General features: G+C 46.8%; 1 protein-coding gene across 1 annotated transcript in view; it reads left to right on the top strand.

Moving 5' to 3' along the window:
* NEK9 (NIMA related kinase 9) overlaps positions 1-22,989 on the top strand; it is a 42,381-nt gene extending 19,392 nt beyond the window's left edge. Inside the window, exons 11-22 of the mRNA XM_002719640.6 lie at positions 241-385; positions 1,016-1,216; positions 1,388-1,434; positions 2,549-2,704; positions 4,745-4,853; positions 5,358-5,519; positions 10,068-10,238; positions 10,965-11,024; positions 13,324-13,532; positions 15,664-15,825; positions 17,016-17,225; positions 20,391-22,989. Of these exons, the coding sequence (XP_002719686.1) occupies positions 241-385; positions 1,016-1,216; positions 1,388-1,434; positions 2,549-2,704; positions 4,745-4,853; positions 5,358-5,519; positions 10,068-10,238; positions 10,965-11,024; positions 13,324-13,532; positions 15,664-15,825; positions 17,016-17,225; positions 20,391-20,513 (1,755 nt within the window). The 3' untranslated portion in view covers positions 20,514-22,989. The remainder of the gene's footprint in view (positions 1-240; positions 386-1,015; positions 1,217-1,387; positions 1,435-2,548; positions 2,705-4,744; positions 4,854-5,357; positions 5,520-10,067; positions 10,239-10,964; positions 11,025-13,323; positions 13,533-15,663; positions 15,826-17,015; positions 17,226-20,390) is intronic.
* The last annotated feature ends 2,890 nt before the right edge of the window (positions 22,990-25,879 follow it).

Below are 25,879 nucleotides of genomic sequence, written 5' to 3'. Positions count from 1 at the left end.
GCATGGGAGACCAGGAGGAAGCACCTGGCTCCTGGCTTCAGATCAGTGCAGTGCACCGGCTGTAGCAGCCATTTCGGGGCTGAACTAACGGAAAAGGAAAACCTTTCTCTCTGTCTCTCTCTCTCACTGTCTAACTCTGTCTGTCAAAAAAAAATAAAATTAAACTAAAAAAAAAGTTATGTGGAAGATTAGCTTTTAGAGTGAAAAATTAAAACTCCATCAGACCTCTTTATTTCACAGAACATGCAAGGGGGTACTAAACTTCACGGTCAGCTAGGCCATGGAGACAAAGCCTCCTATCGACAGCCAAAGCATGTGGAAAAGTTGCAAGGCAAAGCCATCCGTCAGGTGTCATGTGGCGACGATTTCACCATCTGTGTGACAGGTAAGCCGTCAGCAAGACCATGTAAGTGCAGCTGATCTGGGGATTTACATGTTCTGGGCGGGACTTCGCAGCAAAAGACAGTATTCAAAGAACCAAGGACCTGGAGCAAGTATACTCATCATTAATAACAACATGTCCCATTTGCTGTGTGTGAGGGAATGATGAGCAAGAATGTAGGGGGTGACAAAGGGGTGGGATTAGGAGAAATGTCACATGTATCCCATTTGGGGTCAGGGAGTGGGAGGAGAGGGAGGAAGTAATCTTGACCACATCATCAGGCTGTGGGTAACATGAAATCAGGAGTGACAGCTAAGTTTAGTTTTGGTCTTGTCATTACTCTGTATGATTCCTTGGTACTTCTCTTTTTTATCTACATGGTAGAGATGACCCCTGTAAAATTTTAAGCCCTTTTAACATGATAATACTACCACTTTTAAAGTTATTTATGATGGTAATACTATGCATGCTCCCCTATATACAGCTCTAGACTTTGCGCAGTCTAGCCTTTGGATTTCTGTGGTGGAATCTTCCCGTGTGAGATTATCGGCCTGGGCAGACCTCACTCCAGCCCTGCCTAGCTCTCTGGCAGTCAGTCAGTCCTGTGATGGATCGCTTTTCTTCCTTTTGCAGATGAAGGGCAGCTCTATGCCTTTGGCTCAGACTATTACGGCTGCATGGGAATGGACAAGATTGCTGGCCCTGAAGTGCTGGAGCCTATGCAGCTGAACTTCTTCCTCGGCAATCCAGTGGAGCAGGTCTCCTGTGGCGATAACCATGTGGTGGTTCTGACTCGAAACAAGGAAGTCTATTCCTGGGGCTGTGGGGAGTACGGTAGGTGTGGCCTTGTCTCTGTGCTTGCTCCCCAGTGCCCAGCCTCGCGTCAGGCCCATGGGCATCACACAGTGAACACGGAGAAGTGTTCATTCATAAGGAAATCTCATACAAGGTCTGCGTTAGGAAAAGGCCCTTGTTATAATGATGTTCTTTCTTTGTGTGTTTCAGGACGACTTGGTTTGGATTCAGAAGAGGATTATTATACACCTCAAAAGGTACACCAGCAGCACTGTCTTCCTAAAGCAATGCCCTAAGTCACACAGACTCCAATGATATGTTCTCCATCCCTGACTGCTCATATCAAGGTGTTTATTTCTGAAATATTTCCTATCCGGGAGACTGCCGGCCTAGGATTCCTGGTTTAGCACTATGTGTTCTTGTCATCCGACTCAATCTTAGGAAGTTGAGAAAGCAGATACAGCTACCACATCTTACTCAGAGATAAGTGCTACCATCAGCAGGTTCAGCCGAAAAGTCACATAGAGCTAAATATATCCTAAAAAACTCCTGCCGAAGATACTGGAAAGCAGTCTGCTGTTCCCTTAGCACAGCCAGTTTCTCCTCCTACAGTTGAACACCAGATGAAATGTTGGTTTTGTCTAGGGGCCATGTGGTATGAGACATATCTAATTACTCAGCACTGCCAGGGCTGGCCCTGTGAGAAGCTCCTCAGGGCTGCAGCCCACTAAGAGAAAAGCACCATCACACCTAGCTCCCAGCCTCCCTAGGCTCAGGGTTTCCTGCTGGGAGGCCACCTCTTCCATGTACGGTTACCATTTTTACTTAGATTTTATGCATTGTGTTTGTAGGGCCATCCTTGAAAAGGCTGCAGCAGAAACGGAGGTTCAAGGTTTCGGGTTTTACACACAGCCATTGTTGCCCCTCTGTCCAGCCATTTCTAGGTAGCTGTTGACTGGTGGGAGCATTTGGAAGCCCTGGCTGCTACTTCAGTACTCTGTCAACTCTCATAAAGTGACCAGACTGGGCCCCCACACAGTGGTTACTGTCAGGGAGCCTCCTTCTTAGAGGACAAAATCAGCAATGGCTTGAAGCTTCTCCCTTCCCCAGGGAGGACCTGGTGCTAAAGCAAACCCACCGGGGTTATCTGTTTCATGACCTGGCATTGCCACCTTTTCCTTTCTGTTATAAAACTGGAGCTCTAAGTTCCTGCCAGGCCAGTCTGGACAGACCGGAGCAACCCTTGCTTCCATGCCAGCGTCCCACTAAATCAGCATTTTGAAAGAACAGGAGGGTCTTTTCCTAATACAAATTGTGTTGTGTTTTTTTTTTTTTTTTTTTTTTCCCTCTGACTTAATTGTTTTCTTGCAGGTGGATGTTCCCAAGGCCTTGATCATTGTCGCAGTTCAGTGTGGCTGTGATGGGACATTTCTGCTGACCCAGTCAGGCAAGGTGCTAGCCTGTGGACTTAATGAGTTCAACAAGCTGGGTCTGAATCAGTGCATGTCTGGCATCATCAACCATGAAGTGAGTGCCCGCTTTGGTGTCCTAACCATACTGTCGAACTTCTCTAGGTTGGAAGTTCTTTGTGATGTGTACAGGTTAGTGACCATGGAATTAACTTTAGAATAATGTGGTGATTTCATAGACATTGTGTTCTGCAACAGAAGCCAACCACAGTATATACTATGTGATTCCAGTGATGTGAAGTTCAAGAACGAGCAAAATTACCTTATGATAACAGAAGTCAAAAGAGTGGCTACTCGAAGAGGAGGGGTGTGGGTATTAGCAGAAGAGGTGGGAGAGGGAGGGATCCTAGGATGGTACTGACAGTCTGGTTTCACAGGTATGCGCATACAGAAATTAGACTGCAGTATTTTGCAATATGTTAGTTATACCTCAATAAATAAATCAGTTACAAAGAAAACAATGATAGAATCAGGTTCTTATCATTGGCATAGGAACAAGAAATTTAACATTTTGAACAGAAACATTTTCATGAATCTTTCCCCTCAGAGATTTTCAGAGTTATTGCTCCCAAATCACCAAATGTGTGTAGGCTTATGAAGTGTAATCACATTGTCCCTTTCAAGGGTATCCTGAAATTCACCACTGATATCAAGTTTTAGTTTCCTCTTTATAGTAGTAGGATGAGTTTTTTCGTTTTCTAAAGAATGAAGTTAAGAGACAGAAGTATCCTGGCTCAGTGACAAAAAGGGTAAGAGCTGATTTTTTTTTAAAAGATTTATTTATCTATTTGAAATGCAGAATTAGGGAGAGATCTTCCATCCACTAGTTCACTCCCCAGTAGCTGCAACAGCCAGGGCTGGGCCAGGCCTAAGTCAGGAGCCTGGAACTCCATCCTGGTCTCCCATGTGGGTGACAGGGACCCAAGTACTTGGGTCATTTTCTGTTGCTTTCCCAGGCACATTAGCAGGTTATTGGATTAGAGGTGGAGCAGCCAGGACTTGAACGAGCACTCATACAGGATGTCAGTGGCACGGATAGGTACTTAACCCACTGTGGCACGACACTGGTCTTAGAGGTGATTTTTAAGCAGTTGCTGAAGTAGAGAGTCTCGGGAGAGTGCAAGTTCAGGGAAAGGCTAGAGAGATTATCTGTACAGATAAAGCAAGCGAAATTATCTGAAAAGGCATTTTCAGAATTACTATTACCTTGGGCCAGTGCTGTGGGATTAGTAGGTTAAGCCTACGCCTGTGGTGCTGGCATCCCCTCTGGGCACCGGAGGTTCCTGTCCCGGCTGCTACTCTTCCGACGCAGCTCCTGCTAATGCGCCTGGGAAAGCAGCAGAGGATGGCTCAAGTCCTTGGACCCCTAAACCCATGTGGGAGACCCAGAAGAAGCTCCTGGCTCTTGGCTTCAGATCATCCCAGATCTGGTTGTTGCAGCCATCTGGGAAGTGAACCAGCAGATGGAAGACCTCTCTCTCTATCTGTATCCTCCTCTCGCTCTGTAATTCTGCCTTTCAAACAAATAAATAAATAAACCTTAAAAAAAGAATTACCGTTACCTGATTTGTGTTTTGTTGTAACTTTAGATTTGTTGTGAAAATTTAAATTTACATAAGGTTTTTGTGTGTGTTTTTTTTTAACTAATTCCAAGGGAACGTGAGTTTAACTAGTTGGGGAACAGTACAGATAGAATTCGGTCACAGTAAACTGACTGTTTTATGGGCTGGCAAAGTTCTTCAGGATTGTAATTCTTTGCCCCTGGCTTGTTGGTATGCGGAGTATATAGCAAGACACATAGCAATTATTCTGTCCTTGTATCTATACCTTTGGGGGTGGAGAGTTTGTATTTTGTATCCCTTCATTCAGAATCTATAACTTTTGTGGTCAGAAAGTCCTACCTCACATGCTAAATTTTCTGATTGCGTATTGAGCTGCTGCTTGTACTCTGTGTAGAGGGAGAGCTACCTGGCACCCAGCTAGTGATGAGATTGGTTGAAAAGACCTTTTGGTTAGCGTGGCCTTTTTCTCTCCTCAGCCTGCTGGTTTCTCCATTTTTCACTCATGAAGCTCTGCTTTGTGTTCTGGCTTGTTTCAGGCATACCATGAAGTTCCCTACACAACCTCCTTTACCTTGGCCAAACAGTTGTCCTTTTACAAAATCCGTACCATTGCCCCAGGCAAGACGCACACAGCTGCTATTGATGGTGAGTTGACTTAGCCATGTCTCGTGCCTCAGCAGAGCAGGCCCTTCTACTGTTCCAAGTATTAGCTTTTCTGAAGAGTGGATACATCCGCCTGAGTTCCCCTCTAGCATCCAGTATTATGTCTTTAACAAATTAGGCATTCAGGTACCCATTTTTGTTGATAACCATTTTAAATGTATGATAAATACCTCTCTTAAGGAGAACACTGCACCTGTGAATCCAGACATCTGTTGTTTCTAATTACCACCTTCTATAAGTATGCTAAGTTAGGTAGTACTCATTTTCCACAATAAAAGTACAATATCATCAGAGAGAAAATATCATATTAAGTCACTTACTGCTCTGATTGGCCATGGACCTGGATATGTTAGTTGCCATAGGTCTAGACTCCCATGGCTAGCATTATGTGACCAGGAGCTGGACCACGGGATTGTGTGTTGGCTGCTGCCTCCCTCTGTTCTGTGCCCATTTGTTCCTGGTTGGTTGTTTTTGCTTCTTTCTCAGAACGAGGCCGGCTGCTGACCTTCGGCTGCAACAAGTGTGGTCAGTTGGGCGTTGGGAATTATAAGAAGCGTCTGGGAATCAACTTGCTGGGAGGACCCTTAGGTGGGAAGCAGGTGATCAGGGTCTCCTGCGGTGATGAGTTCACCATTGCTGCCACTGACGGTGAGTCCGCGTGTGTCATCGCAAGTTTTCTGCTGCGATGGCTGTTGGTTATTTATACAGCTTGATAATGCATTTGCTCTCTAGTGTTAAATTGGTGTTACACAGATTGGGTTTCATTAACTTAAAAAAAAAAGATTTATTTATTTATTTGAGAGGCAGAGTTAGAGACAGAGAGAAAGGTCTTCCATCTGCTGGTTCACTCCCCAAATGGCCACAACGGCCGGAGCTGCGCCTGTCCAAAGCCAGGAGCCAGGAGCTTCTTCTGGGTCTCCCACGTGGGTGCAGGGGCCCAAGGACTTGGGCCATCTTCTGCTGCTTTCCCAGGCCATAGCAGAGAGCTGGATCGGAAGAGGAGCAGCCAGGTCTTGAGCTGGCGCCCATGTGGGATACCAGCACTGCAGGTGGCAGCTTCACCCGATATATCACACAGTGCCTTCCCCTTCATGAACTTTTTGTATGACCAACCTAGTAACTTTTTTCTTTTAAAGGTTAGATTTGTAGATAATGGCAAGCTAATAGTCTAAGATCCTCTTCTTTTAAATTCAGCTTTTTGGTCAACTGTATCCGGAGTTAAGCACTTTCGTGGGAACCTTACCCAGCCCCATGCTGGTTTCTGTAAACGCAGGCTGGGCAGCTAGAGAAAACAGCAGAACTTGGGCGGCTGCTTACCTGGGGTCAGCTGTGCTGCAGCCATGTCCTTCGGGACGGCTGGGGCTTGGCTGGGCTGTTTGTTCCCTGTACTGTGTGTCTGTCGGGTTTCTGTGTTGGTCTAACGGGTTTTCCTCTTCTCTTCCAGCTGTTTGCAGCATCTTCTTACTCCTGTCACTGCTTCCCTTCTTTACTGCCACTTTTGCTACTCCTCATCCCCTTCCTCTTTGTTTCTGCTTTTTCCCCTTTTTTCTTTTCCTTCTTCTGAAATTTGCCATTTATTTAACAATTTTTTAAAAGATTTATTTATTTGATTTATTTGAAAGGCAAAGTGATGGGGTGGAGGTGGGAGAGAGGAATTTTTCATGCACTGGTTCACTCCCCTAATTCCCACAACAGCCAGGGCTGGACTGGGCCAAAGTCAGGAACTTGGGACTAAATCTGGATTTCCCACAAGGGTGGGAGGAGCCTAAGGACTTGAGCCATCACCTGCTGCCTCTGAGCCACCTTAGCAGGAAGCTGGATCAGAGGCTGAGGTGGGACTCCATCCCAGGCACTCCCATAGGGGACGCAAGCGTCCCAAGCAGCAGCCATGCCGCAGTGCCTGTCTGCTCCATTCCCCCAACCCCCACCCCACCCCCACCCCCCCGGTTTTTATTGCTTTTTAAGTTTTTGTAGCCATTTCTTGTGACTGGGAAACAATATATCACATTTCATCTTCTTATCTTTGGACTCATGGGCTTCGTTGCTGCTTGTATTTTGAGATAGCCTTGTTTTCTGTGGTCTGTGCTTGTTGTGTCCTTGTGAATGGTCCCGGGGTGGTGTCAGCTAAGTAGTCGGTTAACATGTTGAGTCTCAGAGCAGCACGCTGAGCCTCTGCTTGTCTCAGGGAACAGTTTGGGTCAGACTTGGGTGAATGAGGCAGTGCCTGAAAGGGCAGAGGCGGGGTTTACTGCAGGTAAATGTGGCGCCACAGGTTCACTAGTAGCTTCTTTTTCTTTTTCAATTTAAAAATTGTTTAATTAACTAAATTTTATTTGAAAGGCAGACAAAAAGATCACCCACCTCACCCCACCCTGGCCCCATGACTGGTTCATTCCCCAAATGACCACAACAGCCAGGGCTGAGTCAGAAGCCAGGAAACCTCTTTTGGCTCTCCCAAGTGGGAGGGTGGCAGGGGTTCAAGCACTTGAGCCATCACCTGCTGCCTCCCAGGGTGCACATTAGCAGGAAGCTGGAATCAGGAGCAAAGCCGGGACACAAACTCAGGTGTTCCAGCATCAAATGTCGCTCGACGCCTGAGCTTGACAGCTGTGCGCCAGGTGCCCACCCCAGTAGCTGTTTCTCACAGGACTTCGGAGAGGTGATGTTTCTGAAACACACCTGAGTATTTCATGAGTTAACTTCAGAAGGAGGAATAAAGAGTTGGGTTCCGTGGCTGGGCCTGGTCACCTCTTGATAAATGTTCCCATATTCCTCTGCACTGTGTTTGACAGCCTCAGTTGTGTCCACGTTCTCATGTAGGCCTGGGAAGTCTCAGGAGTGAGTCTCAGAAGGTGCCTGCCCTCAAGGAGCTAGAGTCTGGGAGGACAGGGACTGGGCGGCCAGCTGTCAAGTGCTGTGCTAGGAGCGCACAGTTTCCCTAGGCCCTGGAGTGCCCAGGCTTGATCCTTTCTCCAAAGTGAGCGCATTCATTTCTTTCTTTCTTTCTTTTTTTTTTTTTTAATATTTATTTATTTATTTGAAAGAGTTACAAAGAGAAGGAGAGAGAGAAAAAGAGGTCTTCCATCCACTGGTTCACTCCCCAGTCGGCCGCAACGGCCACAGCTATGCCAATCCGAAGCCAGGAGCTTCCTCCGGGTCTCCCACATGGGTGCAGGGGCCAAGGCCTTGGGCCATCTTCTACTGCTTTCCCAGGCCATAGCAGAGAGCTGGATGGGAAGTGGAGCAGCCGGGACACAAACCGGCGTCCAGATGGGATGCCGGCGCTGCAGGTGGCGGCCTCACTTGCCATGCCATAGCGCCGGCCCTGCTCATTCCTTTCAGTCACCCCTAAATACTGCCAGCTCTGTCACTGCCCCTAACATCCTGGATCCATTTATTCAACAGTCCTTCAACTTGGCTATTTAGAGTAACTGGGTTTGGGTTTGAGTCCCTGCTGCTCTGCTTCCCATTCCAGCTGCTCGCCATGGGAAGTGGCGGATGATTATTCACATACTGGCTCCCTGCTACCCTCCTGGGAGTTCTGGGCTCCTAGCTTCAGTGTGCCCAACCCCAGTACATGCAGGCATTTGGGGAGTGAACCAGCAGGTACAAGATTTGTCTCTTTGCTATAGCTCTGCCTGTCAAATAAATATAAATACATAAATAAATAAAAATTTTAAAAAAGAGTGACTGTATAAAACAATTGACAGAGGTGAGCCCTGATTCATGAGTGTTGTCCCGACATAATCATTACTATCACCCTTTTTCATTTAAAAGGAGGGCCTCGTTTGGATAAGAAGTTACGGGTATCTCAGTTTCTTCTGGTTGTTCAGCCCAGACCTGTCCCTCCCATGGCTTTTTTGCCTCAGTAACTGGCAGCTCCTCCTACACCCACACCCCAGCCCAGCCCTCACTGCTCCTCAGAATGCATCGTGTGTCCAAGCGCTCTCACCAGTCTTCACTACCATAGCTCGTCTCTGCTTTCACCCTCGAATCCCTGAAGTAGGTTTTCCTCAAGGTAGCTGGAGGGATCCTTTTAAATACCTACTGCTCAGAACCTCTGACGGGCTCCTGTATCAGTCAGAACCTAGATCATCACGATGGCTGTGTGGTGCTGCGTGCCCAGGACCGCAGCCACTCCCGACATGCTGTTTCTCCTGCTGCAGGGGCCGCTGTGTTCCTTGTTCCCAATACTGACATTGCCCGTGCAGGACCTGGCACTTGGCTGTTCCCTCTCTGCCTGCATCTCCCTCGCTTCACCCAGATCTCTGCTCAAGTGTCAGAAAATACTTCTCTTGGCCAGCGCCACGGCTCACTTGGCTGGTCCTCCGCCTGCGGCGCCGGCACTTTGGGTTCTAGTCCCGGTTGGGGCGCCGGATTCTGTCCCAGTTGCTCCTCTTCCAGGCCAGCTCTCTGCTGTGGCCCAGGAAGGCAGTGAAGGATGGCAAAAGTGCTTGGGCCCTGCACCCCATGGGAGACCAGGAGAAGCACCTGGCTCCTGGCTTCAGATCGGTGCAGTGCGCTGGCCGGCGCCGTAGCGGCCATTTGAGGGGTGAACCAACGGAAGGAAGACCTTTGTCTCTGTCTCTCTCTCTCACTAACTCTGGAAGACCTTTGTCTCTGTCTCTCTCTCTCACTAACTCTGCCTGTCAAAAAAAAAAAAAAAAAAAAGAAAGAAAAAGAAAAGAAAAAAGAAAGACTTCTCTGGACTACCCTACCTAAAATGCCAAAACTCTGTCCCACTGTGATTCTTTATTTCTGCTTATTTTTATCACTATTACTCTTCTTTCCTAGTACTTACCACTGCCTGAAATATTCAATACTCACTTACATGTTTCCATTCTCCCCCAACCCCCCACTAGAGTGTCAGTTCCAGGAGGGCAGGAACTTTGTCTGGTGCACTGCTCTGTCACCTACAGCAGTGCCTGTCATGCAGGAGATGCTCAATAAGTGTTTGAGTGAATAACAAAATAAAGTCATTGACTATGCAAATGAGCAAGAATGGCAGGACATTGGAGCAGTGGTCATTTTTATCTAGGATCAGGAACATTTTATGCTTTATGTTAGGAACAGGCAGCTTTCCCTCATGTGGTACCTACTGGGACGCCTCCCCAGCTGCAGGGCATAAAGCTGGGGCACTCAGAGTTGAGAAGCCCTGTTTTGTGAAAGATTGCACCATTACATTTTGTTTTCTAGATAATCACATTTTTGCCTGGGGCAATGGTGGTAATGGCCGCCTGGCAATGACCCCCACAGAGAGACCACACGGTTCTGATATCTGTACCTCATGGCCTCGGCCTATTTTTGGATCTCTGCATCATGTCCCGGACCTGTCTTGCCGTGGCTGGCACACCATTCTCATTGTTGGTAAGAGCTGTATCTGTTGGCGGTTGGGATGGCTTTGACAGAGGACAGACCCATATCTAAGGGACTGATGGTCACATTCTTGTACTGGCTAGGGAGACCCTGCCTAACAGGAACCAAATATTCTCATTTCCTGAGCTTTTTCATCTGCCATCTGTTAATATCTTGACCATTTTTTAATACAATTTTGAGCATTGCCCTCATCTTACAAGTTATCTCTAGTACTCCACCCATCTTCTGTTTGTGCTTTCTTGAGAAACATTCAGTATATCTTTTAGAAGAAACAAAATCATCATGCTTTTTCCATAAAGATTACTTTGTTATGAACTAAACTATAAAAGTCTGTGTAAGGGTTTACAGATGCGTTCTTTTGGATCAGTGGTTTGCCACCGTGGCTGCACACCAGTATCCCTTGAGGAGCTTCTGTTAATCCTGGTGCTGATTCTACCCCTGACCAATTAAAGCAGACTCTGGGTGGGACGTAGGCATCGTTACTTTCTAAAGCTACCCAAGTGATTCCAATGAACAGTGAAGCGGGAGAATTGCTACTTTAGTGAATCCGATTTGAGTAACTAGTGGGGTTTGGTTTAGGATACTAACTTCTAAGATAATAATAACTACAAAATTATCTGGAATCAAAGATAGCAATTACCTTCCTATTCTAGTCTTCTCTCACTTTTCCTGTCTGTATCTGTACACAGTGCTTATTTACTGAATATTTTTCCTCAGAGAAGGTGTTGAATTCTAAGACCATCCGTTCCAATAGCAGTGGCTTATCCATTGGAACTGGTAAGTAGCAATGCCTCAGGGACTTGTGGTTTTGTGGAGGGCGGGTCTTCTCAAACGGAAATTTCTTTGGGGAGAGAGGAATGCAGTGATTCAGAGTGACAATTGTGTTCTCATGGGTTTCACAGAAGGTAGGATTTTCATATTGTGTTTAGAGGGAGAGATTTTCTGCTACTGCCTGTGGAAGTAATGAAGTGACTGTAGCCATGTATTATTCCCGCCCTCACCATCCCAGGAGCCACGGGCTTTCTCTGCCCTTGGCTTCCTTGGTTTCCCAGTCTATAGAAGAGTCCTTCCAGTCAGACCCTCAGAAGTAAAAGCCAGCTAAACTTTCAGGACGGTTAGGAACACCTGATAGCTTTCTTGTAATGGCTTTCTTCATGGTTCTGTTAGTAATGGGACCATGCTGGGAAGTTGTTCCTTTTTGGTTTTCCACCTGCTACAGTCCCTATAGATTTTGATGTCTCAGAACTTGAATTCTGACGTTTTGTGGAATCAAAACAGATAAACACCCATAATAAAAGCAGATTAATTCCCCCCAAAAGAAGCCACTGAAAATAGTCTAGACTTGTTTTTTGCTTTAATTTACACACACACACCCTGTTATATCTCTTATTAGTTTCCTTAAGTAATCCACTGCTCAGCACAGCTATCTCTGCATATTATTATCTGTCACAAATAAATAAATAGCTTTTTGCTAAGTACAGCTTTGCAAACAGTGGAAATAAATACTGGAAAAGTATTTAAAGCAAAAACGTAAGATTGAAAGCAAATGTTCATTATCCAGAAAATATAAATTCCAGTAAGACAGGAATTTTTGTCTATTTTATTCATTAATTTTTATCCACATTGCTCAGAATGGTGTCCAGCAGATGGTAAATGCTCCCTAAATAACTGATTGTGTCACGCCCATCCATTAGACTCTTAATACATAGGAGTGAAAATGAGTTTCTCTGAATATTCCCACAACGTGAAATGTAAACAAGCAAGTTGCAGCAGATTCCATGCCTTCTTCCAAAGTTTAAAAACAATCAAAATAAGTGATGCATTGTTTAAGGATACAGAAATATGTGGTAAAGTGGTTTTTAAGAAGAAATGATAAACATAGAGTGGTTTCATCTGGGTAGGAGGCCAGAGCAGGAAGGGACTCCCGGGGCAGACGCCTCGTTGTGGGCAGTGCTCCCGGTCCGCAGTGTGCAGGGGGGTTTCTGTGACGGGGGATGCTCTGTGCCTGTGCTGCCCAGAAGAGCAGCCGCTAGCAGTGTGTGCTGTTGAGCATTCAAAAAGTGGTTAGTGTGATTGAGGACTGAACTTCTAGTTTTATTTCAGTTTTAAATGGCCACATTTAGCTGGTGGCTGCCATATGGCCTAGTACAATTCTTTTTCTTATGGTGGTAGACGAACACGTGTGCATTTTATTGTTAGGCATCAAAACTTGCACACACATTTCTTAAAAATGGTCTTGGGTCTGCTCACTTAGGCAGCACATATACTAAAAAATGGTCTTATGTGTACCTCGAATGTAACAGAATTCTTAAAAGCCATTTAAAACAAAAAAGCTTCAGGGCTGGTTCTCGTGTCTGCCATTAGGCTGCTTCAGTAGGGTCACAAGGTGGCACAGGCGTTAAGCCAGCACAGCAAGGCATGATAAACAGCCCTCAGATTTAACCTTAGAATATATCATGCAGTTTGTTTTTTAAACTTTGGCAAGTTTCTTTGGCCCATATTAAAATTCACTTTCATCTCCTGACCATACACATCAGCTGGTCTAAATTGAAGCAACTTGGAATGTGCTGCACAATACAGAAGAAGCGGCCGTCCTATTTTTAAAATTCATACAGTCATAAGGAATTTAATGCTCACCTGAGTGTTGAAGAATCCACCAGTAACGTGTTTTCCGAGCCAGGGAGTCACTGGGAAGTTTATGTGGCTACTTTAAGGGTACTGACTCAGAGGTCAGAGGTTTTCTGTACAGTGCACGTGCGGGAAGGATGCTGGAGTCTGAACACACTTGTTCGAGAAGTAGAGGGCTGGCTAGGGGATCGTTCAGTGCTTCAGAATATTGATAATTTGCAGGTACAGAAATAGCAAGTTTGGAAAATGGAAATAGATTATCATGACAAGGGTCCTGATCTACAAATGCCTTGTGTGAAAATTAAAACTACAGTCCCAAATATCTGACTACTGTTACCATCCCACTTCATGCAACTCAAGAACCTTTCCAGGCATACGTGGGGCTGTCAGATGGTAAATCTTGCGTGCTGTATGGCAGAACTCTCTACTTGTATGCTGTGTGTCTCAGTGGTTCAGAGCTCAAGCCCAGGGGTTGGTGGTGGCGGCGGCAGTGGCGAAGAGGAGGACAGTCAGCAAGAATCTGAAACTCCTGACCCAAGTGGAGGCTTCCGAGGAACCATGGAAGCAGACCGAGGAATGGAAGGTTTAATCAGTCCCACGGAGGCCATGGGCAACAATAGTGGGGCCAGCAGCTCCTGTCCTGGGTGGCTTCGAAAGGTAATTCCATTGGAAGAGAGACCTCTGATAAAATATGAGGTCCTCTGTGAGAACCAGAAAAGAACTATCAGGATCTTGTAGTTTGCACTGTGCTGTTTAACTTTTTTTTTATTGATTGTTTATTTGAAAGGCAAAGTTACAGACAGAGGCAGAGAGAGAGAGGTCTAACATCCACTGGTTCACTCCCCAAATGACTGCAACAGCTAGAGCTGGGCCAGTCCAAAGCCAGGAGCCAGGTGCTTCTTTTCTGGTCTCCCATGTAGACTTGGGCCATCTGCTGCTGCTTTCCCAAGCACATTTGCAGGCAGCTGGATTGGAAGTGAAACAGCTGGAACTCAACTGGCACCCATATGGGATGCTGGCAATGCTGGTGGTGGCTTTACCCCCTACACCACAACACCGGCCCCCTTTTTTTTTTTTTTTTTTAATTATCTATTTGAAAGGCAGAGTGACACCGACAGGAGAGAGGGAGGGAGATCTTCCATCCATTGGTTGACTCCCAAAATGGCCACAACAGCCAGACCTCTCTCTCTCTCTCTCTGCCTCTGTCTGTAACTTTGCCTTTCAAATAAACAATCAATAAAAAAAAAAGTTCAACAGCACAGTGCAGTCCAAAGCTAGGAGCCAAGAGCTCCCTCTGGATCTCCCACATGGGTGCTGGGGCCCAAGCACTTGAGTCATCCTCTGCTCCCCTGCTAGACACATTAGCAGGGAGCTGGATGGAAAGTGGAGCAGCCAGGACTCAAACTGGCACCAAATGTGTTGCTGGCACTGCAGGTGACAGCCCTACCAGTTATGCCACAGTGCTAGTCCCACTGTTAAACTCTTGCCACAAGAATCTAGGTTTCTTATCTCTGTCTGAAATGATGCTACCAACTCACTAATCCTTTTTTTCTTTGCAACAAGAGAGAGAAAATGTTTTCATACCTGTATTACTTAAATGAATATAAATTCATATAACCTATCTTGAAGGCAGCTTTTGCAGTACATGTGTGCAAAGATTAAGCTTACAGATTTGGTACTGTTGTTATATAAGTGGAGTATTGGGGCAGTTTTAATGGTTTACTTACTAGAAAATAATTTATGAAAGTTGAGGTGCAAGCAGTAAAAATGTTGTATTCTATTTATTTACATGGAAAGTTGGTTACAAAATATGGCTGCACAGAAGCTGATGAATCTGTCAGTATGACTTCATCCTTTTAGGAAATACATAATATGGGGCAGGCACTGTGGTGCAGTAGGTTAAGCATATGCCTGCAGTGCCAGCTGCTCCTCTTCCAATCCAGCTCCCTGCTGATGGCCCAGGAAAGCAGTAGAAGATGGCCCAAGTGCTTGGGCCCCTGCACCCATGTGGGAGACCCAAAAGAGGCTCCTGGCTTCAGATCAGCCTAGCTGTGGCCGTTGCAGCCATCTCAGGAGTGAACCAACAGATGGAAGACCATTCTCTCTCTCTCTTTCTCTAACTCTGCCTCTCAAGTAAATAAATAAATCTTTTTTTTTAAAATACATAATGTACTGAATAATGTATACAAGTGTACCTACTGATGATTTAGTGATTTATTTTTTATTTACTTGAAAAGCAAGTTTACATACCTACTTATCATTTTAACAGTGCTTATCTGAGTGATGAAGTCACTGGTGGCCTTTATTAACTTCTTTGCCCATCTGTATTTTCTTACTTTCTACAGTGAACATTATAGTTGGTGAAATCTTAAATTTACCCAAAGAGGGGGGCGTGCGGGTAGGAAATAAAGCTATAAAGCTCCTTATCCAATCAGACTTGGTCGTTATTTGAGTAGTATGAGCAGGGGAGGAAGGCAGCACATTGTTCTACACCTACGGCCTGGGCCTTTAGCAGCCATCGCCTCAGGGCGTCCCAGCTGATGGAAAAGTCTGTGGAGTGTAAGCGTGTTGGGGAGACACACCAGGCACTCCAGACTGGTCTTGAATTTGAATTGTACTGCTGCTGCCACTCTGAGGAAGGGATGGCAGTTTGTTCCCAGGTAGGCTGAGATGCAACCACAGCTGCCCCACTAGAGGGTGCTAAATGTCAAGATAGAGTGAAGGCTGTAAGAATTTTGGGAGGAAGATTGCTGGAAACAGACTAACGAGGTTCTTCTGATACCCACAGGAGCTGGAAAATGCAGAATTCATCCCCATGCCCGACAGCCCATCTCCTCTGAGTGCAGCATTTTCAGAATCTGAGAAAGATACCCTGCCGTATGAGGAGCTGCAAGGTCTCAAAGTGGCCTCGGAAACCCCCTCAGGACACAAGCCCCCAGTGGGAGCCTGGGTAACTGAGCTTTTGCCTTTGAGTCACAGCCAGGTGGACAGTGAGTGTGCGCCCTGCCCGCTTCTCCGGTCTTGCAGTCTCCGTCTCTGGCTCCGCTGGTCTTCAGGCTCCCGCATTCATTCATTGTTCTGTGTGCTCAGTACACTGAGCACCACCCAAGGCTCACCGGAGTTACCTTGGAAAGGTGTTTACCCTTTCACATTTCTGTGTGAAAGGCGAACACCTTTCTGCACCAGAGGATTCTTTCTTTTCTCTCTGCCTCAGAAATTCTGAAATTGAAAAATATAAAATGCATGTGCAGTTTTCCATGACACTGCTGGTGTGGGTTGGGGGCTGTAAGTACAAGTAACACTGAGAGCCCGGTGAGGGAGCAGCACATGTAATTATGGGAAGCACCTCGATAAAACTATAAACCAGGAGTCATCAAACTGTTTCAGTGAAGGGCCACAGAGTAATAATTTTAGACTTTGCAGGCTAAATAGTCTGTTTTGCAGCTACTCAGCTCTGACACCATAACATAAAAACAGCCACAGATAGCACATAATGAGTGAGCATGCCTATGTTCCAGTAAAGCTTGATTTACAAAAACGGGTAGTAGGCTGGAGTGGGCCCATGAGCTGTCATTTGCTGACTCTAGCCATAAACAAAGCACAGTAGAAGGGAGAAAAGGCCAGGGTAGAATAATTCTAAAGCTTCCCAGAAGAGGTAATAGAACCTTTGAAATCTGAAGGTGAACACTACCATCGCTCTGTTAATCAGCCTTCTTGAATCATGCTGGCTGTCCTCTCCCCTAACACCTCGGGCTCTTCCGGAGTGTGAGCCACTGTATTTCCTGACACTGACTGGATCACGGTGTGCTCACTGCTGTCACGACCTGTTCCAAACAAGATGTGCTTGTCCCCACTTCCGTGTTTCTCCTGGGAGGACACCAGTGCACTTGGACACTTCACCAAGTCCTCACACACACACGGCTGTTCTTGTTCTTAGCCCAGTGGGGACCAAGACACCGAGAGCTGCCTTGCCCCTTTTGTGTTAGTGCCACGGTACTGTTAGAATCTTGACATTGTGGTTTCTCTTGCATGTGTTGATGTATGTATCTTGTTCATTTAAAAGTAAAATCTGAAGGAAGTCTGGGTTGGGGGACCGTGGCACCTGAGACCTCTGCACTCTCTCCTTCTCTCTCTCTCTAGCCACCGCGGCTGAATCCTGCCGCACAGCATGCCGGGATGGGCGCACCACTGACCCCTGCCTGTGTGTGCAGCACTCTGCAGGGGGAGGTTGAGCGATTACAGGGTCTGGTGTTGAAGTGTCTGGCTGAACAACAGAAACTACAGCAAGAAAACCTCCAGATTTTTACCCAACTACAGAAGCTGAATAAGAAATTAGAAGGAGGGCAGCAGGTAAGAATATTAAAAGAATAATTCAGTTTCTTTCTTTCTTTTTTTTTTTTTTTTTTTTTTTTTTTTTTAGAATAATTCAGTTTCTTAATCTGTTTGGAAGAACCACACCACCAAGTACTGAAATGGGCTATTCTTCGCAAGTCCTTACCTGTTTTTTTTTTTTTAAAGATTTATTTATTTATTTGAAAGGCAGAGGTCTTCCATACACTAGTTCACTCTCCAAATGGCCGTAATGGCTGGAGCTGGGTTGATCTGAAGTCAGGAGCCCGAAGCTTCTTCTGGGTCTCTGACACAGGTGCAGGAACCCAAGGACTTGGGCCATCCTCTGCGGCCTTCCCAGGCCATGCAGAGAGCTGGATCAGAAATGGAACAGCCAGGACTGGAATTGGCACCCATATGGGACGCCGACACTGCAGGTGACAGCCGTACCCACTACACCACAGCACCTGCCCCAAGTCCTTACCTTTTAATGAAGTTAATCCCAGAAGCCCTGGGCCTTGTGCAAGCACCCGGACTGGATCATTTTCATCACGTACCTCCCACTGTTTTTTTGACCATATGTGGTTCCTGTTTGTCTTTTCCTGTACCTTTTATTATGAAAAAATGTAAACATGACAGTGCAGTGAATACCCACATGCCCACCATCTAGATTCAACAGTTGTTACCATGCTATGTACTCTAGAACTGAGAGAGATTACTTTTTACTGCAATAGGCATTTCCCTTTAGAGACTAAGGACTAACGCAGAGGCTGTCATCAGCAGCTAAGCAGATGCAGTACTTGAGCCCCCCAGCACCTACAGGAGGTGACTACAGAATCTGTACAGTAGAAGAGTAGGTGCTGCAGTTAAGTTTATGCAGCTGTGTGCTACTGCGTCTCTGCACATGTTCATATTTCTCTCTACAAATGGCACCACGTATGGTCTATAACTTTTGTTGGCATTGAGTTTTGATAAATTTAAAATTTTTTTCTTTAAGATTTACTGATTTATTTATTTCAAAGAGAGAGAGAGAGAGATCTTCCATTCACTGGTCTACTCCCCAGAAGGCCAGAATGGCCACGGCTAGGCCAGGCCAAAGCTAGGAGCCAGGAGCTTCATTACAGTGTCCCATGTGGGTGGCAGGGACTTGGGCCATCTTCTGCTGCTTTTCCCAGTGCATTAGCAGAGAGCTGGATCAGAAGTGGAGCAGCTGGGACACAAACCGGCACCTGTATGGGATGCTGATACTGCAGACAGCAGCGTTAGCCACTACACCACAACACCGGCCTCTAAATTTGGAATTTTTATAACAGATTGGTGTATGTTTTATAGTAGTAGTTGATAAAATAGAACATTAACTACAAATAGTTTATATATTCATGACAAACTTTTTTCTTATTTTTTCAGTGTTTTCAATTGCAGGTGGAAGATATCTTTCTCTTCCCCTCTCTCTCTCCTGCCTTTCAAATAAACAAATTTTTTTCAGTCTACATATAAGTAGACCTAGAGATTCCAAACCTATGTTGCTCAAATATCAATTGTACATTTTAAAGTAAATCATAAAAATTGTAACATAGCCCCCCTAAATACTTGATTCTACATTTCCAAAAATAGGCATTCATTCTGCTGGACAAGAATGCTTTTTATCACACCTTACAAAATTAGCACTGATACTCTCAGTTCTCATCTAGTACCCAGTAATATTAGAATTTGTGCAGTTTTCCCACAATAATGTTCTTTACTACTATTTTTTATCAAGCCAGATTTTGATCAAGAACTTCACATTGCATTCTGGCTATGTCTCATTTTAATCTAGAAAAATTGCCTCTACCACCATTACCTCTGTGTGTGTGTCAATGACATTGACTTGTTGAAGAGAGCAGGCTAGTTGTTTAACAAGAATGACTTGCATTCTGAATTTGTTATGTTTCCTTGGGGTATTGTTTAACTTGTTCTGTCACCCTGTCTTTTTTTAAGATTTTATTTATTTATTTATTTATTTGAGAGGTAGAGTTATAGACAGTGAGAGGGAGAAACAGAAAGGTTTCCCGTCCTTGGTTCATTCCCCAAATGGCCGCAACAGCCGGAACTGTGCCAATCCAAAGGCAGGAGCCAGGAGCTTCTTCCAGGTCTCCCACGCAGGTGCAGGGGCCCAAGGACTTGAGCCATCCTCCACTGCTTTGCCAGGCCACAGCAGAGAGCTGGATGGACAGGAAGAGGAGCAGCCGGGACTAGAACCCAGCGCCCATATGGGATGCCAGCACTGCAGGTGGAGGATTAACCTACTGCACCACAGCGCCGGCCCCCACCCTGTCTTTTCTGAAAACTGAAAGTTATAGACTTCAGGCTTGATTAGACTCAGGGTAAACATTTTGGGGGAAAATACTTCACAAGTTGCATTGTTTGCAAAGAGCCACAGTGTTGCCCTACAGAGTATACTAGGAATAGGGACATTCAAGCCTTGGCTTTGCCATTTTGAACCAATTAACTTTGTTTCTCTGAGCCTTGGTTTCTCACCTACAGGAGAAAGTCCTGCCCACGTCATGTGATTGCTTTAAGGATGAGGTGAAGTGATGTCAATGAAAGTACTGTGGGGTGAGGTTACTTAGGTTGGTGCTGTAGCAGGCAGGAGGACTGTTCCACCCAGGACAGTTTAAGTGAAGGGTGAAGGGTGAGCATCACACAGTGATTAAGGTGCCACAGGTGACACCTGCATCCTCGCAGGGTTAGGTGCTAGTCCTGGCTCTTCCACTCCCCATCCAGCTTCCTGCTAATGTGCCCTGGGGAAGCAGAAAATGACGGCACAACTACTTGGGTCTCCGCCACTCACATAGGAGGCTTGGACTGAATTCTGGGCTACTGGCTTCGACCTGGCCAAACCCTGGCTATTGCAGGCATTTGGGGAGTGAACCAGCAGATAGAAGATCTCTATCTCCTTCTCCCTTTCACATTAAATTAAATAAATAATTTTTTTAAAGTAAGAATTCTGCATCCCAGAAAACCTTGCAGCCTGGACAACCCAGGACGGTTGATTCCCCTCGCAGCACATGGGGAGGTGTGGACTTTGCTCTGGTGGTTCTGTGAGCTTCTCACAAGACTGTGGCTACAGTTCCTTGGGGGTAGACATTGAACTGCAGTAACCAGGCAGCAGTGGTGCTCATGTGGAACTGTGTTTTACCTGGACAGGTGGGGATGCATTCCAAAGGGACTCAGACAGCAAAAGAAGAGATGGAAATGGATCCAAAGCCTGACTTAGATTCAGATTCCTGGTGCCTTCTGGGAACAGACTCCTGTCGACCCAGCCTCTAGTCTCCTGAGCCTGTGTCGTCCCGGGAAACTGGGATGCAAAGAACTTCACCGCACACTTACTGAATGCAGAGAGCAGCTTCCCTGGCTTCGTTCACGTGCAGACAAGGAGCGCAAGGCGGGGCTCTGAAGCACTTTCCTTGTACATTGGGAGAGTGGCGTTGCCTTGTAGATAGGATCTAGGAGTGACTTCACTGTTTTGGAGAATGGAAGGGCCCCGTGGCCCTGGCTTTGTCATCAGTGCCTGCCACAGCAACAGCAGCTCATAGCTCATCCGTTGATCCCACCTTTGAAGAGGAGACACAATGCTCACCTTCATTGCGCTGGTAGCAGCTTATATCTCATTTACCGTTTTCACCATTAAGTGGAAGCCACCTTGGGAATTCAGCACCAGGCATTGCCCTCTGGGTGGGGGAGGGAACGTGTGACGCCGAAGTGGGCTGGAGCCAGGCGAGGCGCCCGGGTTCCCCTGGAGCATGGAGCGGTCTTCTGAGCCCAGGAAAGTACGTCTGGTGGAGTCCGGCTCGGGCTTGTTTTCAGAAAGTTCAGTTACTTCGTGCAGCTAAATGCTTTAGGAGGAAAAGGGGCTTCGATTGCTTTTCCTCTGAGGGTTGATTGAAATTCCTTCAGTGAGGAGTAGAGAAAGGGCAGGGCCCTCCTCGTCACACAGTGCACGTTCCAGCTGTGGCCAGTGCAGGGCGGATGTCCTCACTTCGGAAGATACCTCTGAAATGACGCTCTCAGAGAACTGAGTCAGTGGGGCGGGAGGAGCGGCCTCAGGAGAAAGTCCTGAGGGAGAGGCGGCCTGCCTTTGGCTCCCTGCTTGGCTGCTTAGGGTCTTAGAGGGACTGTCTTCCAGCCAGGGGAAGGCTTTTTGAGCCTGTCTTCATGGCTTTTAGGGTCCTGATCATGCCATCAGCCCGTCATTCCCTCGCTATGTCTAGTCAGTATTTTTCCCCCTTTTGGTGTCTTTTGAAGCCATATTTAACTGGCAAATGAGCATCATCGTGCCTACTTGAGTGGCCCAAAGCCAGCACCAAACGCTGGGACTCCCTGAAGCCTGAGAGAACAGGTCAGCCCTGCCCAGAGACAGGGATCTGGCTGAGAGCTCACTTCTGATCCCGTCCTCCTTGTGTCTGCGCAGACAGGAGCAAGCTGGCTTTCCCAAAGAGAACGAATGCCCTGGAACACACTTCAGACAGTTCTGGGAGCGCTCTCATGGCCTCACTGAAGGATGTGAACTTTGTCTTCCTCCCCAGCCTTGGGAAATGTGCCTTCAGCATGCTGGGTCACAGTGGCTGTCTAGATGAGTTTCACATCCTTTCTTCCTACAAACAATGAAATTTTGTCTCATTTTCCCTAAACCAAAAAATATTTGGTAATCTGTTCATTATTGTAGGAGGACCTGGGTGATGGAAATTTTGCCATTTTCCTTAAAATGGTGTCAAGGCTGATGGTCGGGGAAAACCCCAATGGCTGGGGATGGGCAACTCTGTTCAATGGGATCGTCTGGGTTGCTGTTCCCGTTGTTTTCTCGATTCTGGGAAGCCTGGTACAGTAGTACTAACGTAATCACTGAAGCCTTTTCTTGAATGAGGAAGGGCCAACCCTGAATTACAGATACAAGTTCTGGGGGTCTGGGGTTTGCTGTAAAACCTTACAGTGGGTTTAGTTCATCGTGCACATGCAGCTTTGATTATCTTAAGGGCTGCCTGGCCTCTCACGCCCCCGTATCCTCATGCTCACCGTCTCAGCAGGCCTGAGAGGCAGCGCCGGCTTGGGTGTTTGTCATGAGGATTTTCTGCTCTGGAGCGGAGCGACGTGGGCACGTTGCTCAGACTGGGGGGACAGTGAGCACTGAAGGGGGTGAGAGCCAGCCCTGCTCTTGTTCCAGGCGGGTGTGGGGGTTATTTTCTCTAGCATGTTCCCTTCGCAAGTCGTGGTGTGCTATTCATCTGGCTGAGAATCCAAGTTCTGTGCCTTAGAGACAGTTTGCACTTTCCTGAATTGTGCCTGGGACAGCCACATGACTTTGCCCACCTAACAACTATGCAAACAGAAACCAGTTCAAAGGTAGCAGCCACACGCGTCATGGAGGGAAGGCGAGGCAGCGGAAGTGCCTTGGAATGGTTTTCTGTGGCTAATTCTCCTCGAACTGTGTCTTGCTTTTCCGTACGCAGCACTAGGTGTTTGAAGTTTTCTAGTAGTGTTGCTTCTGAGTTCTCGTATAACCTGAGACTCCTCGGCTCTGACGCTTGTCGAAGACCTAGCTTACCTAGCCAGATGCTTGAAAGGTTGAGGTGCAGTGGTTTGGCATTTCTGTGTTAAATAAACATTTAAACTCTTCAGTCAGTGCTGTGCCTCAGTAAGCCTGCCCTGGGCCTAGGTCCTCGGAGATAAAATTCCCGACCTCTCGGCCTGCGTGAATCTTGATTTAGCAAATCTTTGTATAAATAAATAAATGTTCTTGTAACACAAACACCACGAGGGTCAAGTGCACAGAACTCATCGTTGTTTCTCCAGTTTCCTATTCTTGCCAGCAGAATCATTACTGCTGCTACAAGTTTACAGAAGACAGTGTCAGTGTCAGGGAGGAGAAGGTGCACCATTACCAGGAGGGTCGCCCCCACACCGCCCTCCCCAGACTCAGTTTATGTCTCTGAAGCATTCCCCTCAAAGGTTCAACTGTATGTGGTCTCCTTGGCGTGGCACAGAGAGGCTGAGCATGTCACTAAAATTTACAGAAAAAGCAGCCTAAAACAGAAGTTTTTCCAAATGAGATCCCTGGGCCTCCAAAGAAGTGTTCATCACAGTACAGGGCAGGCTGGAGAGAGCGCAGTCAGGACTATACAACCTGTTCCTTCCTGCTGCAAAGCCAGACACCAGTTACTGTTTCAGTGCTTAACTGGAAATAAACATGCCGATCACTAAACCTCCAGAATCACAGACATTAGGAAGAAACGTCTCCATGCCACATCTCCGCTGCCTCCTGTGTGGTTATGGAGCGTGCCAACTTGATGACTGAAGGCACACGCTGGCCAGAAGGTGCTGTGCTGGCTACACTGCCCTTAAGTAACAGGATCTCAACAAGGCTGCAGACACTTCGAAGTGAAATGAGTTTCCATGTGAGTTTCGCCATAAGACTTTTCCCATGGCTTAACCTTTTGAACTTTAAAATTTATAATGTTTACTTGCACTAAAGTTTCTTGGATAAAGAAATATAAAATATGCATGTTAATAAGCAGTATTATTTGTCCACTGTCATCCTCTGAGCTTTCCAGGAAGAGACTTAGATAGGATAAGGTTCTTCTCTCTTCCCAAGTATCAGATCAAGCTCCATTGTAAAAACTAACAGATCCTCCTAATATAATCATGGCCCAAACAGAGAGAGATCAAAGCAAACACTAAGATACCGACTATTGTTTTATTTCCTTAGCGAGATAAGGATAGACCACTGCTTCCAAAAAAAGCACTCCCCCCAGCACATACAGACCTGCTCTCTAGGGGCCGAGGTCTATGAGGCCTATGAGGCCTGCGACCCTCTGGCATCATCTAGGGTCCCAAGTAGATGAGGGACGTGAAGCAGGCAGGTGGGGCTGCGGTGCTGCTGCGCTGCCCTCCTCTGAGGGAGCAACTAATTCTGACCCCACCCAATGTGTCCTATGCAGGTCCCTGACCCAGTGTTTCCAGAACTCCAAGTTTCCCAAGAAATTCTTATCTCAATTTTTCAGATGTCAGATCACAGTCGGAACGCAGTGCTAGCCAAATAAGACACATCTGCGGGGCCGAGCAGTCCCCTGGCTGCCTCTGTGCGACCTTGGCCACTGCTGCTTCTCTTCCGCAGGTTTTAACCAGAGTGACGCTCGAGGGTACCTCACCAGACTGACTGAGCACGTGCACGGTGGGTTACACACCCAGGGTTTGACGCTTTTCCCGAGAGGAGGAAGCACAAAGCACTCAATGCACGCTCTTGAGCCTGGTGTCCTGCGGCTTTGCTGCTAGAGCCATGCATTCGCGCTTCCAGTTCAGTGGAAGCCCAGCCCTCGGCACAAGCTAGAGGGGGATGGGACAAGCGTGAGTGCCCTTTTGCTACGTGCTCAGTTCAAACTGGGCAGCTTTTCTCCAGTATTTAACGATTTTGGTGATGCCCCTGGCACAGTAATCCCACTAGTACCTCAGATCTGCAGTGCCAGCTTCTCTCCTCTCTGAACTGGTAATCCCACCTCACATTAACTTGCCAGTTCTCCCACTGCATAAACCTAGGACTGAGTATTTATGGTTTTTTAAGATTTATGTATTGGGGCCAGCACTGTGGCTTAATCGGTAAAGCCGCCGGCATCCCATATGGGCACCGGTTCGTGTCCCAGCTACTCCACTTCTGATCCAGCTCTCTGCTATGATCTGAGAAAGCAGTAGAAGATGGCCCAAGTGCTGGGGCCCCTGCATCTGCGTGAGAGACATGGAAGAAGCTCCTGGCTCCTACCTTCATATCGGACCAGCTAGCCGTTGTGGCCATTTGGGGAGTGAACCAGCGGATGGAAGAACTCCTTCTGCTTCTGCGTCTCTGTAACTGCCTTTCAAATGAATAAATCTTTTTTAAAAATTATGTATTTATTTATTTGGAAGGCAGAATTACAGTGAGAGAGGGACAGACAGATCTTCCATCCACTGATTCATTCCCTAAATGGCTGCAACAGACAGGGCCAGGCCAGGCCAAAGCCCAGAGCCAAGAATTCCGTCCCAGTTTCCCATGTGGGTGGCAGGAGCCAAAGCACTTGGGCCATCTTCCGCTCCTTTCCCAGGTGGCATTAGCAGGGAGCTGGATCAGAAGTGGAACAGCTGGGACAGGAACCAGCACCCATGTGAGATGCTGGCGTTGCTGGCAGTGGCTTAACGTACCATGCTACAACACTGGCCCCCTCACTTGTGGTTTTGTTTTTATGTTTTTTGTTTTTTAAGATTTATTTATTTTACTTGAAAGAATTACAGAAAGAGAGGTCTTCCATTCGTGGTTCACTCCCCAATTGGCGCAACAGCCAGAGCTGCACCAATCCGAAGCCAAGAGCCAGGAATTTCTTCCAGGGTCTCCCATGCGGGTGCAGGGGCCCAAGGACTTGGGCCGTCCTCCACTGCTGTCCCAGGCCACAGCAGAGAGCTCACGTTCCAGCGCTGGTACAGAGGCTCTCGGCAGCTGGAGTCCCGAGCCGTAGGCGCCCATGCCCTCCACGTAGGTCCACCATGTCCCTCTAATTAAGAAGAGTTTCCTCTGCCATTTTTTCCCTAACTCTTCCCTGAGACTACACTACCTCCACTTTTATTAAACTATCTTCTCCTGGACTATCAGTAAGCGCCCCCCCTATTCTGCCATC

This window comes from Oryctolagus cuniculus, chromosome 20, assembly GCF_051225735.1.
Source record: "Oryctolagus cuniculus isolate XC-2025 breed Fujian yellow rabbit chromosome 20, ASM5122573v1, whole genome shotgun sequence".
NCBI lineage: Eukaryota > Metazoa > Chordata > Mammalia > Lagomorpha > Leporidae > Oryctolagus > Oryctolagus cuniculus.
The sequence above is the reverse complement of the archived record's forward strand: the minus strand, read 5'-3'. Positions and strand labels throughout refer to the sequence as shown.